General features: G+C 44.8%; 1 protein-coding gene across 17 annotated transcripts in view; it reads right to left on the minus strand.

The window, feature by feature from the left end:
• Positions 1-12,865, minus strand: part of LOC120822056 (adhesion G protein-coupled receptor L3) — a 189,397-nt gene that overhangs the window by 15,196 nt on the left and 161,336 nt on the right. For all 17 annotated transcript variants that reach the window (XM_078106244.1, XM_078106255.1, XM_078106250.1 and 14 more), the window contains 4 exons: positions 11,630-11,839; positions 7,783-8,003; positions 3,766-3,832; positions 2,495-2,586 (listed from right to left, as the gene is read on the minus strand). In XM_078106244.1, coding sequence (XP_077962370.1) covers positions 2,495-2,586; positions 3,766-3,832; positions 7,783-8,003; positions 11,630-11,839 — 590 coding nt within the window. The remainder of the gene's footprint in view (positions 1-2,494; positions 2,587-3,765; positions 3,833-7,782; positions 8,004-11,629; positions 11,840-12,865) is intronic.

Raw genomic sequence — 12,865 nt, forward strand, 5'->3', positions numbered from 1 at the left:
TGGACCTAAACACCGTGTCAGATGAACGAGGGCTGACAAAAGCGCCACTGCTCCAAACCATTTTCCAGCGGTCACGTGAAACCGACTGTTTCGAAGTGAGTGAGTCTCGGGGGGGGGGGGGGTCACGAGGTCAGTTGTTTCGTACATTATGAGGGGCCAGTGCAATAAATCACACGACACAGAGAGCTCCAGCGGTCAATATTTTACTGCAGAACAAACCACGCAATGTGTCTTGCGCCACCAAAGACGGGCAACATACAGAACCGCCATGACAAATGTTATCTGGAAAACTATTACAGTGTTCTTTTGGAGTGGACCTGCTGTTCCCGGCGCAGTCGTGGTCCGCAGCTCCACCAAGCAATCTTGTTCCACACCGTTCCTCAGTACATACGAGCCAATCGAGGGGCTGCAGGTGGATGTGCCTGCGATGCTGCCGGGGTTTGGATCACACTAAGGGTTTGGTTCACAGAGGACGTTTGATGTACATGGTGCGTATGTCTGAGGGTTAAACAAGCTTGCGCTTCTGAGACCTTCGCTGGGCTGCTCTCGAAAAAAAAAATATATATAATGGGAAAGGCCACGCATTCCAGAAGCACAGAGGACGGCCGGATGTACATTCAGGTCACTTTGCGATCTGCTGCACAATTCTCTAGTCGTGACATAATTGCTGTTCTTTCATTCAAAGTGCACACAAGCGATTTACGTTTTCTTTCTACACTCCCTAATTAAATAGGACCAAAATACATAACCTGTTATATCCCAGAATCTTATTACAAACTGGGAAAAAGGAGGGGACACTGAATGTCTTCCACAACGAAGTCACTTCGGAACATCTCCAGTTTGCATTGACCGGTTATTAACATTGCAGCAAAGTATTTGGATGTGATTATAGCTTTGACAAAGCATGGCAGAAAGAGCACCTGTAAATAGATAAGCAATAAAACAAGGCTCAGGTTTCACCGCACTGTTTACATTTAAGTGCGTATTGTGTCCCTTAGTTGCTAGGACACATTTGTAGCAATCGTTAGTTAAGTTATAGCATTAAGTGAGCTTGAACATATGAAGAGCTCATGTAGTTGCTAACTTCAAAATCTAGCAACGTCAGTGTTTCTGAATTCAAAATGCACACATCTCGGTAAATCCAGCCTCTCTGCTTCGTGCCATGTCGAGGTAACTGTAATGTCAGTCACTTTGGGCCTGCTCAAAGAGCAGCACTTTAAAACCGCAGCTCCAGCCAGGAACATCCCGCCGTGAATTTGTAATTGAAAAACAAAGCAGGGTCTGACATGGTGCAGCTTAAGCATGCTATGTCATGCTTGCAGGAGATTCTTTTTGTGTGTATACTGTGTGTATCAGTGTGCCGCGAGGAGCAGGGCAGACAGGGCCACTGTGCCGCTGAGACACAAACAGTGATGTGATGCCACAGAGAAAGAGCCTGAGCGCCGGCCATAAAGTAGACTAATGTGTCCAGAGTGGCTGAGAAAAAAAGTGGAGGAGACAGCAAAACAACTTTACGCCCGGTGTGGAACGAGACCGCACTGACATCAGGCGGCTTGAGCTGATACCAAAGACAAGGACTGAAAGTGCGGTTTCATTCTACAGGGCAAAGGGATCTTAAAAACATCTGTTTATTCACATCCCGTCGGACATGAGGAAACGTTTGGAAGTCTAGCTGACAGTTTGCCGTCTTGGTTTGGACGACTGATCCTCTCTGTTGTTTCATAAACATAGATGCAACAGTGTGTACCGTACGTATACAAAATACAAAAACTTTCACTAGCTGAAACTCACTGTACCTTTGCAAAGCAGACATAAATTACACTTGTACAGTAATATATGTTGAAGTATTCAAACTTATGTTCTTCAGACATAAAGAATCCGACTTTCTATCATCATTATCGTCGCTCAAGCTTCCACGCCATCCGGGAAGCAACCAGGCAAAGGCAGATAACTAGACCCAAACAAACAGAAAGCACCGAGCGCGATTTGAATATTCATTGGCGGCTTGTTGACATCAAGATAACACCTGATCAGGCATGTCAGCTCGTCTCGGGGCCCTTTCCTGCGCAGACAACAGCGTTCTTCAGATAGCGGTGGAGACGCAGAAGAAGAATACCCGTTTGACTGTAACCATGCCTGACACAACCTTTCAGCCTAATAGGAGGTGCTTACCTCGCAGCCTCAGACTCCAGGACCCCTGGGGTGGGTGTTCACACCCCTAAGTGCTTCTAATGAGGTTTTTGAAATATTAAAGGGGGGGTTGGCGGCAAGAAAGTGTGAATTGTTCGGGAACATCGGCTTGAATACAGAGTAAGATCTTTAACCAAGGCTTCATTAGACTGAAGAAATCTGAATAGTATCTCGCACAACTCGATTTCATCTGTCGGAGTGCATTTGGTGGGGGCGACATTCTTTCCATCGGTAACAAACGTCATGAGGACTGCTATTTCTGGAAGACTTTTGTGGATATTTCAGGTGATGCGAGTACTCTTACTTGATGTTGTCCAGGCAACCAGAGTCTGGTTTCAAGATGGCCGTGTGATGGAACATCTTGTAGAGAGCGATGCCCAGGAAGATCACATTGAGCTGAGGGACAAACAGATTTGGTGAGAGAGAGAGAGAGAGAGAGAGAGAGAGAGAGAGAATTTATGTTTCCTTGTTTCAGTTCCTTTCATTTTAAATCAGAGCACTTTGTAGCACAGAGCTGGACCGCTGCAGCCAGACTTGCTTTCCCACTTTGCCAAACAGAGCACAAAATCCTACAAACCCTCTATGGTGGTGTGACGAACTAAACAGAGAACGGTGAGACGTGACAGCTGCATACTGGTAAGGGGGAGCGTTTCCGTCTGACTTATTCAAACTTGTCTCACACTCAGAGACAAGCACAGGGAATAACACTGCTGCAGAGCTTGTTTTCTTTGTGCAATTGTGTCTAGAAAGAAAATGGGTAACGCATTCTACGAGACCCGCGTCATCTTGAACATACTTGTGTTGTATTATTGTAACTATTGCACTGGTAATTATAGTTGTTGTGGCAAAGGTTACCGTGTCTTATATTTACTGACGTTCACAGCTGAAATTAAGCCTATATGAGCTGAGTAAACAGTTTGCCCAAACCGTCACCAAATTCACCGAGGAGAATTGGAGCGGAGCTCCTTTCTTGCGTTTAAACCTAATGAGTCAGTTATGAAGCATACACAGATGCATTGTTAATGATTGCACCCAACTGGAGCCACATTATGTGTGTTGGGATCCAGCAAACAGCTGAGCAGTACGACCTGTGCTACGACTCGTTGGAAAGTCATTCTGACAACAGATTTAAAGCGGATGGATCAATACACGGGATATGTCATTGGAAAATTGGGGCTGCCCTAGTTAGGAAAGGCACAGAAAGTATGTGTGTGTGTCCTCCTGCATACTACTTGTGTATCTACACCCAAAGCTGTCCGCGTGGCTGCTAAAGATACTGTGATTTGGAACAGGAACAGAATCAATCATAATCACAGTGCGCATTGCTCGAACACTGCACACTGAGTCCCCCCCCCGCCCTCCCACTGCCCTCCTCAACCCCCACTAATTGTCTTAGTCGGTGGCTGCAGCGGGGTGACAAACTGCAGTATATGCTCAACAGGGCAGAGAGAAGAGGGAGGATAGGAGTCAGAATCAGGAGTCTCGGTGGAGCATTTAAGCGATGACCCGCAGGCTAAGTAGGGTTAATGAGCAGTAAGGGTGGGGGGAGGGGGCTGGTTTGGGGGTAACGCTTACCATAATTATCAAGGTTGCTGGTCCTATGAAACTCCAGATAAAGTAGGTGTCCAGGCGAAGCCAGCAACTGCAATAAAAAGAGAAGGGAGGGACGGGGTGGTGGGGGGGGGGGGGGGGGGGGGGTACAGGAAGAGATTTGAGGTTATAGCTTCAATTTCCCGCTCAGAGGATATACATCAAGTAGGGGGCTGGAGTGACACAAAGGAATAGGTACTTCAGAACATAGATTGCCGCAAGGGGCTTGGAGAATTATGGCCATCAGTAAGAATTTGGAGGAATGGGGGGCTTCCAGGGGCTAAGACGGCAATAATGATGGCCTTTCATAGCCAAACAGGTGACCTGCGATCAGAGATAAAGAAAAGAACGCAGCGGGATGCAGCTAAAACTGATATGGATGTTGCCAAAAGGCTGGCAGTGACCCGACTCTAGTACACTTCAATTTGTCGGGTTGAGATAGCAAATTAACATTACAAATGATAATTTATGGATGATTCAATTGGTGCTCAATAGAATCCCAGCTGTATCACTCCAAAGGAATTGGATGGACCTTGACCCAGACAAACATGGTCACACAGTCCTTAAGCACTGTGTAAGTGTCCTACATGTTCCTATTAACGGCGATGAATCTCTGAGACCGCTGTAATCATGTCAAGAATTAAATAACACTCTCCTGACCTCAGCTCATATCAACAAAGAACAATCAGATCTCCTTTGTTGAGGCAAACTAAGTACAGGCCAGAAGGGTCTGTTGGAGGTGGCGGTGCCCCTTTGAAATGGCAAAAAGAAAGAATAGTTGATTCATGACCTGTGGTTGAATTATTAATCTTTTAATCTCCGCTGCTGCGGCAGACAGACGCCTCCATATTTGGCCACTGGAATATTACAGTTCGTACGGGCGTGTTGTCATTCAGGCTGACACAGCTGAAGTAGAATATACACTGTAATTTCACAGAAAAAAAATAGTTGTCTTGGCTTTAAAATTCCTTTTTATGAAGAAAGGTTAGCTGACTTCTCTGCCATCAAAGCCTTTTCTGGAAGCAAAAGACAATGATCCACGATGCCGTGCACGCTATTGCGGCTCCATCGTCTTAAAGAAAAAGCAGCATTTACAGCAAAATAGCCGTATAACCAAATGTTTCACTTTTCGTTGGCAAATCAACTGGCAGACAAATGAGAATTGATATGAAGTGACAGGACAAACACGGGCTGGTACTTTGTTGCCCCGAGTCGTCTCCATATCAATGGACGAGGGGAGGAAACACAGGAAAACACATATGGAGGAAGAAAGAAGTGAACAAGCGCAAACAAAGACACACAACACGCACAGGACTCTGGGAGCTCATCTAAGCACATGTTCCGAATGTCGCCGCTTTAAATTATGCCGAAGGTTTCCTTTGTTGTTTACCGTCTTCTTCTTCTTCAGATCACAGAGAGATTTAAAGACTTGGTGGGCGGTGGGAGCTGCGGGCTGTTATTCCCTTCTGCCTCTTCTACCTTCCCTTCTCCACTTGTGTCACGTTTTGGGCTCTTGGAGCACATCTAGTTTCATCTACTTTGCACCATTCCATTAGTGACCAAGCGTTAAAAACAGAGAAACGTGTGCCGGTCAAAACCCAAGCCGTGCGTGTGCCGACAGTGCTGTGGCATTCTGCAGGAATCAGAGACGGGCCGTCCCTTTGAGCAAAGGCGGCTTAATCTGCAAAGGAGTCTTTGCAACGGAGATAGTCATTTCATTGGCGTGACAGTGAGCTGGTGACCAAGAGAGAGCGTGAAGTCATGTGACGCGATTGAGCCGAGGAGATCACTGGCTGCGTTTTTGTTTGGTCTCAAGTCCTGAAGGAAATGATGCCTTTAAAGTCGAGATGAAAATAAAAATTTCTTTAAAAAAAACAAAACGTTCAGATCACATCGCTAGTAAAATATGGAAAATAGCTTACAATATAAATTGGCAAATCCTATTATAAAGCAGTTTCTTTAAATAATACAAAGTGTGATATGTGCTTATGTGAGCCAGTATTATTAACAGACCAGCTTCTACTAATATTACAATCAATCCATCAATTAATCTGATTTGATTTGATCTGAATAATGTGCTCCATCTGAGTCCTCCTTTTACAAGCTGTTTAATCGGACTCAAAATAATGAATTCTAAATCCCTCATTTAGTTTCACTGGGGAATACTCACTGAACACTGGGATTTATAGATTTGTGCATGTTTGGTAACACCGATGTACAGTAAGAAAAGTTTGGTGCAATGGTTTGATGAGTAGGTCATGTTTTTTTTGTTTTTTTTAATCCTGGGTTCCTCAAATTCCGTCCAATGGCTGATACACAAGAAGGTATACTCTTTTTTTCAATATTCTGAATTTCTAAACTACCATTTAAGTGTACAGAATTTTGTTCTGCTCACTGCACTCGAGCAGATTCAAGTCCTTTGCTCAAAGGCACATTTTAGAATAATCAGAGGAATTGAATGGAGGACCTAAAACTTTCTTTGGTCTAGAGATTCGTATTTGATAAACCTTTGAACGGGCAACTTCACAGGCTTTCCTGACCTTCAGGCTGCTGCAGCCTTTTTTAATGTGCTTAGTTACTGGGCCCTCGGCTCACGCCATCTACTAAACCCCGGCTCCCTTTTGACAGCAACTTGTTGGATATTTTCAGCTCAAAGGGATCCCGCCTGTGATACCGCTGCTATGGTTACTGATTCAATTTGCAGCCGGACTATGTGCCCTTCCGCGCCTTTTGCTATTCACCACGTATCACGCCTTGTCCTTCCGCCCATCCTTCAATGGCTGAGTATAATTGTTCCACCGGTGGCAGGCTTTAATTATTCACATGATGCCAAGGCTCAGGCGGTGGCAGCTATCACCTCATCCATCACCAAGAACTATGGCTGCGCCAATCTGCAAATGCACTGTCTGTCAGTTGCGTTGTGCGCAGCCATATGTGTGTGTGTGTGTGTGTGTGTGTGTGTGTGTGTGTGTGTGTGTGTGTGCCATTTATGATAAACATCTTTGAAGCAACCTGCTGATGCTGGTCTTCATTATTTTCAGGAATCAGGAAACATTTTCAGATGGATTTGGGATTAACAGAGGAATGGAGGCCAATCCTCTGCTTGGCAGTACACCGCTTTATAGACCACTTTGAATTTCAGAGGAAAGAGCTTACCGAGGAAGCTTTCGTAGGAAATTCAAAAAGGCAGTCTCTGTCGCGGCCCATCTTTTAGACGGCCCAAGCTGCCACCTTCTCTCTTATTCGCTCTCCGTCTCCCTGCTCATGCGCACTCTCCACCCTCCGTTCCTCTTAATCTCTCCACGCCTCTGTTGTAATTTGTGCATCCTAAAATGCTGAAGACATCAACCATAAACAGCCCGCCAGTCATCCAGAAAAGTCATCTCCTGAAGTGGGCATTTTTCACCGTGGCAACCACGTTGATTCAGCAGCGGGGAAATGTACGCAGCTCGAATAACCATTCGGCTTCATTAAAGGTTGATGATGAGCAATGGCTAATGGAGCGTCAGCGGCAAGATTGTTACGGCCCCTCAAACCAACACAAAACTGTTTGTGTGGCTGTTGATAAAGCACACACAGAATTGTTGTCCATTATTTAGTTTGAGCCCGACCGTCGTCTTATTCTTCTTCTTCTTTAAAAATGATATATTTTGCGATTGTGGGTGTCAACTTTGCCTTCATTTGATGTGTGGCTAAGAGAGCTGAGCAAGATCTTCCATTTGGAGAAGCTTGAAAGCTTGCAGGGAGGAGGAGAGTGTATAGACGGCATGTGTACCAGTGTTGAGGTCTGAGGGGGATGAATGATGTGCAATAACAACTCTCGGATGGTGCTAGCTGTATGAATACCTATTTATACATGACACATACTTATTAATACATGCTTTCCGTCCCTCTTTAATTGCTCTTCTGGTTTGTGGCCTTGTTTCCAAATGACTTTTATGCACCAATGTGCAACTGCTTTAAGTGATAACGATAATGTTCAAAAACTTGTTGTGTACTCACATTCGGTCGGTGCCGTAGCTGCGGTAGTCGACAGCGGCGGAAACGGCCACAATTAACGCCGGGACCCCGTAGCCCACCAGGTAGAAGTAGCGCCGCCGCGAGTGCTCGCTCTCAAACACCTCCACCAGCATGATGTAGAGCTGCACCCCCTCCAGGAACATCCAGGTGAACGCTGCCAGGAAGAAGAAGTGGAGCAGGGCGGCGAAGACAGCACAAGCAATCTGGTGACGGTTTAGAGCGCCAGACACGTACCCGAGGGATAAAGGAGGGAGGGGAGAAAAGAAGGGAGTTTTGAGTATTCACAGTTGAAAACATTTGAATCAAATCCGTTTTAATGCCGCCGCTCGAGGGCGCGGTATGACTTCAAGACGGTGTCCTCCGTGTGAGCAAAACTGAGCAGCCTTTTCTGACCTCTGCAGATTTGTGTCTTGCCGACAATTAGCATTGCTAAGCTTTGTTTGGCTGTAGTGACTGGCAGGAGAACCCGGCAGCTACGGCGCCCGGGTGGTGTTGTTTGCTGTAGCCGGCACAGATGACAGAGAGACAGGAAGAAGCTGAGTCAACAGCGCGAGAGCCAATTGGAGCTAGTCGCATTTAAGCCGCGGCCAGGTGTGAGGGTAGAGACGCGTGTATGCAAGACTAGGATGCAGGTGACTGTCAATCCACACACTTTCTTATATAGATAGATAGATTAGATAATAAGGCACAGTACTTACATGGATTGATCTAATTATCGGCACAGTTGAACATAACTAGCGTATTTTGTCACTGAAACGGATCCAATTAAATAACTAAAAGGTCGAGTGGACATTAAGTGCAGTCCAGAAGAGTGATCTTAGAGCGGCTGTGAATCTCACCTATAAAACGTTATGGAAGGGAAAAGTTCTAGGGCTCAACCATTATCTTTAACTTGTCCGGGAAGTAACTTTGCAGCTGAACTATGGCCAGTGAGGTTTGGCACTAATAGTAATGTGAATATTTGCAAAGCAAAATATGGGTTTTCATAGCATGAGGCTAAAAAGTAAGGACATTCCATTTCTTTGTCTATGAATTTAGTATTTTCTATAATAATTCCATAATTAATTTGGACCTAAAACACATTTATGAACCGCAGGTAACCTTGGGAGTATGCTGCAAACAATCACGTTAACCAAATAGATAAATATAATTAATAAAACGATCATGAACAAAAACATATATTACAGTGTCTGACCTGGAAATAAATTCACAGAATGCAGAAAAGATCACTCTAGCTCGGCACTCCGCCTCATTAGCGAGCAAAAATGGCATGATTGCGGGACGCTGTAGGTGGAATAAAGCCCTCCGCCAACTGGTATACATGTAATGACTCCACATTTGTCTGCTGCGTGAGTGTTGAGCACACACACTCGAAGATGACTGCGCGGTGACAGCATGCCTCCAGCTGCCATCATGGCTGAGCTCTCACAGGAAAGGAATGCAATGCAAGTGTGCTGGAAGACGGTTAAGTGTACTGAACAGTATAATGCAAATTTGTCTGAACCGTTAACAAATTGGAAAACTAAACACGAAGGTTCTTGTGGAGTGAACGGATGAATTCCCGTCACTGAGTATGTGAGTTGGCAGGTGTGGTGTTGTGTGTGCGTAGGAGAGTCTTCTCAAGTATGTGTTTGCCTCTGTGCAACCAGAGGACAAAGAGGGAGTGTTTGTTGAATAAAGAGCATCCGTTTTTTCTTCCCTGTCTGTATTTCTTCTCGTCAGTGAGCCTGGGAGAATCAAAAGAGTTCAGAGCCACTGGCCCTCTCCGGGAAGTACCCCTCGCAGCACAGCAGGACACCAAAGGTTACCTTCTCCTCTCAAAAAAAAAAATCCTTGGCTTTTGAATTTACAGAAGAAGACATGGTGAACACTCCTCAATGAAGAGTGATACAAAGCTTTCAGGTGGCCCTTGTGGACGCCTCCAGGGGCCATGTGTTTGAAAAAAGACATATCCAGACACATTCAAGCACCTCTGAGTCACCCCCATGTTACCCGAGTGACAACATGGAATAAAATAAATAATGATGTCACATCTATATTGGCTAAAAATAAATGTTTTACTTTTAAATTGACTATATTCATGGTACCTATAAACACTTCAGATCACCTCATATACAGTGGAATGTGTTTTTACCACAACTGTGTTTAAAACAGGGGTGCCCAACCTTTTTTGAACCAAGATCTACTTTTAAAGTTGATAGTGTATCGAGATCTACCAAGCCATATCGAAAGCCGTAGCGTAACCACAATTTATTGCGCACCTATATAGGACACTGTTATCTGACACATAGATACAGTTTTAACAATCGTAATACATTTATTGAAGTAAATGTGAATTTGCAAAGAATAAGCACAAGTAGGCCTGGGACTGGCCCGTAACAACACAACAGACAAACAACCCAAATAATACAATGCCTAATTCTTTGAACTTTTATAAGAACTAATTCAAGTTGGAAAAGTGGCATTTCTCTACCTTTTCTGGCACTGAGAGGAGGAAGCTAGTCTCTCATAGTCTGGACAGTAAGAGCTGAGTGCCAGCCGTAAGCAGACTGCAAGGTGGTCATCAGTCATGGTGGATCTGTATTTTGACTTGATGATTTTCATATGTGAAAAGGCCAACTCACACAAATATGTTGATCCAAAAAGTGCAGTCAAATTCACTGCAGTTTGTCTGAGGTTGGGGTACTTCTCTTTCTGCATTAGATTCCAGAATTCGACATTCATGTCAGGTGTTGCTCTGGATTTGAGCTCAATGTCATTCTTCAGTGTGAGGATCTCATTCTCAACAGCACAGCTATCCAGGTTAAAGAGTAATGCCACTTTGGACATTATACAATCCACATCTACATTTTTCCCAAATGGAAAACAGAGATAGCTGACAACAGGCTCAATGGATGCAAAGTCAGTGAAGAGCCTGTCAAATTCTGACAAGATGCTCTGCACTTGCTCATCATAACGTGCGCTCTCAAGCTCCGCCCAGTCTTTGCCCACAGCCTGGGCTGCAAACTCTCACGCGTTGGCTGTGAGACTCACGCATTTGATCGGTTTCACACGCTCTCACGCCACACCTCCGATTTCTCACGGCAAAGAAATTGGGAGACTACCATTGAAAAAGAGAGGCGCCAGAAAACAACAGTAATGTAAGGTTCCCTTTCCTGTCCATGGTCACGTTTACAACGCGCTCGGTATCGCGCTGCGCGGATACGTCGCCCATCAGCGGAGCAGAAAGCGCGTCGTCGGTGTTCGTCCCCCCCGGCCGGTCTCACGCCAAGGTTTTTGGAAAAGTCGGCAGCTCTGTTTCCCTGTTTCTAAATAAATCTATTAAAATCAAATTGATGTCTCGAGTTCCATTATCGAGAGTCGCTACAGTAGCGCGTTAGGCTGCGCTGGTAGGTGCATTGCATTATGTGACAATCTTTGGATCCATTTAAATCCCTATCTGTTATGTTCATGTTCTAGTGTCTAAGTTTATGTGTGTTTTTCTAGGTTCTGTGTGTTGTGCTCAAATGTTACTGTTTAATGTGTAAGAGTGGGCACCATGACCCAACTTAGTATGGCTGTGGGTGAAGTTCTGTGTTCAATGACTCAACAAAGTGTCCTGGGGTCAAAATTACCCGCGATCGACTGGTAGACCGCGATCGACTGGTTGGGCACAACTGGTCTAAACAGATCTTCGAAAATTAGAAACATGTTTGGCGTCAAACTCGATAACCTTTTTTTCTTTTTCTTTTAAATGCATCACCCTGTAGTACTTTGTGACGCATGCTAAACGCATCAGTGCTAAATAAATCGATACTTAAAAGTAAAAATCCATCAGCGGTAGTCTTACCGGCTGATCACCCCGATTGATCCCCACCAGGAACAGGGACTCAGCAATGAACAAGCTGATGCAGAGGTTCTTGTGGATGGTGTTGCGATCACTCTGGAGGCCGCGGAAGAAGCAGAAGGTGAAGAGGCTGATGAGCAGGCAGACCAGGGACAGGAGGATGCCGACCCAAGTAATGACGTCCAGAAGCACGTCGTGAATAGGGTCCGAGTTCTGTTGGGGAAGTGATGAGAGAAAGGGGTCAACACAGTCCAGTCTGTTACTGGTGTTCATTATACTTTTAATATAGTACTCTTCTTATTATTACTCATAACCACATTTTAGCATTTGTCTAAAATGGAAAGACACAATGCCATTACTATGCAATTTAAAAGGAAGAAATTGAAAACATGACCACCCATGATAATCCGCCAGTCCTTTCAAGCAACAACTCGGAAGCTGCCGTTTTGATTATTTATTTAGTTTTTGCTTCAAGGCGTAAAGTGCATACAAGCATCCAATACACCACGTGGCTGTGAGCAAGCCACAGGTGGCGGATATGAAGCATGAATTAGTCAGTGTGAATCAATCTAAAATACGGTTTCATTTTGGTCAGGCAACAAAGTGGAACAAAGTGAGCAGTGCAAATGGTGGCAGGTGTCTAAGACCGGCACAACAGAAACACAATCAAACCACAACATGGTCAAGCTTTCACTGATCCTTTTAGGGCATTGTCTCTTTTCAAATTGTAATTTGCCACCAAAGCCAGTTTGGGGCACTAAAATGCCTTTTGCTGGCAATAAATGTGGGCCTTTATGGGAGAGATAAGGATCAACAGTGACTCCACTGCAGCCATGAAAGAAAATTTACATCAGCCCATAAAAGCAAAGTGCACACAGGGATACTTGGACAGAAGTGGGCAAAGGCAACACCCACTAAAACAGCGGAATCTGCAAAATGACCAACTTCTGCGGCCTTAAACACATGAATGAACAGACGTTACAAGCGTCATTCTGCCAAGATCATTCCCAGGTTCAAACTGAGGACAGTTAGGGTTGGAGCTTTATTAGCAATGTGTAATAGCTTGCATCCCGTCACCAGATACAGGCCATGTGCCTATCGGGCGTAATCAGCAAACTTTAAGCAAATCCCTCTAAAACAGTGATAACAAACTTGTGATGGAAGATTGCAAATAGCTTTCACAAAAAAGAACACAACCTACCTACTAGTAATAAATACACATTTTCAACCGATGCTAAC

Source organism: Gasterosteus aculeatus, chromosome 7 (genome assembly GCF_964276395.1).
Source record: "Gasterosteus aculeatus chromosome 7, fGasAcu3.hap1.1, whole genome shotgun sequence".
NCBI lineage: Eukaryota > Metazoa > Chordata > Actinopteri > Perciformes > Gasterosteidae > Gasterosteus > Gasterosteus aculeatus.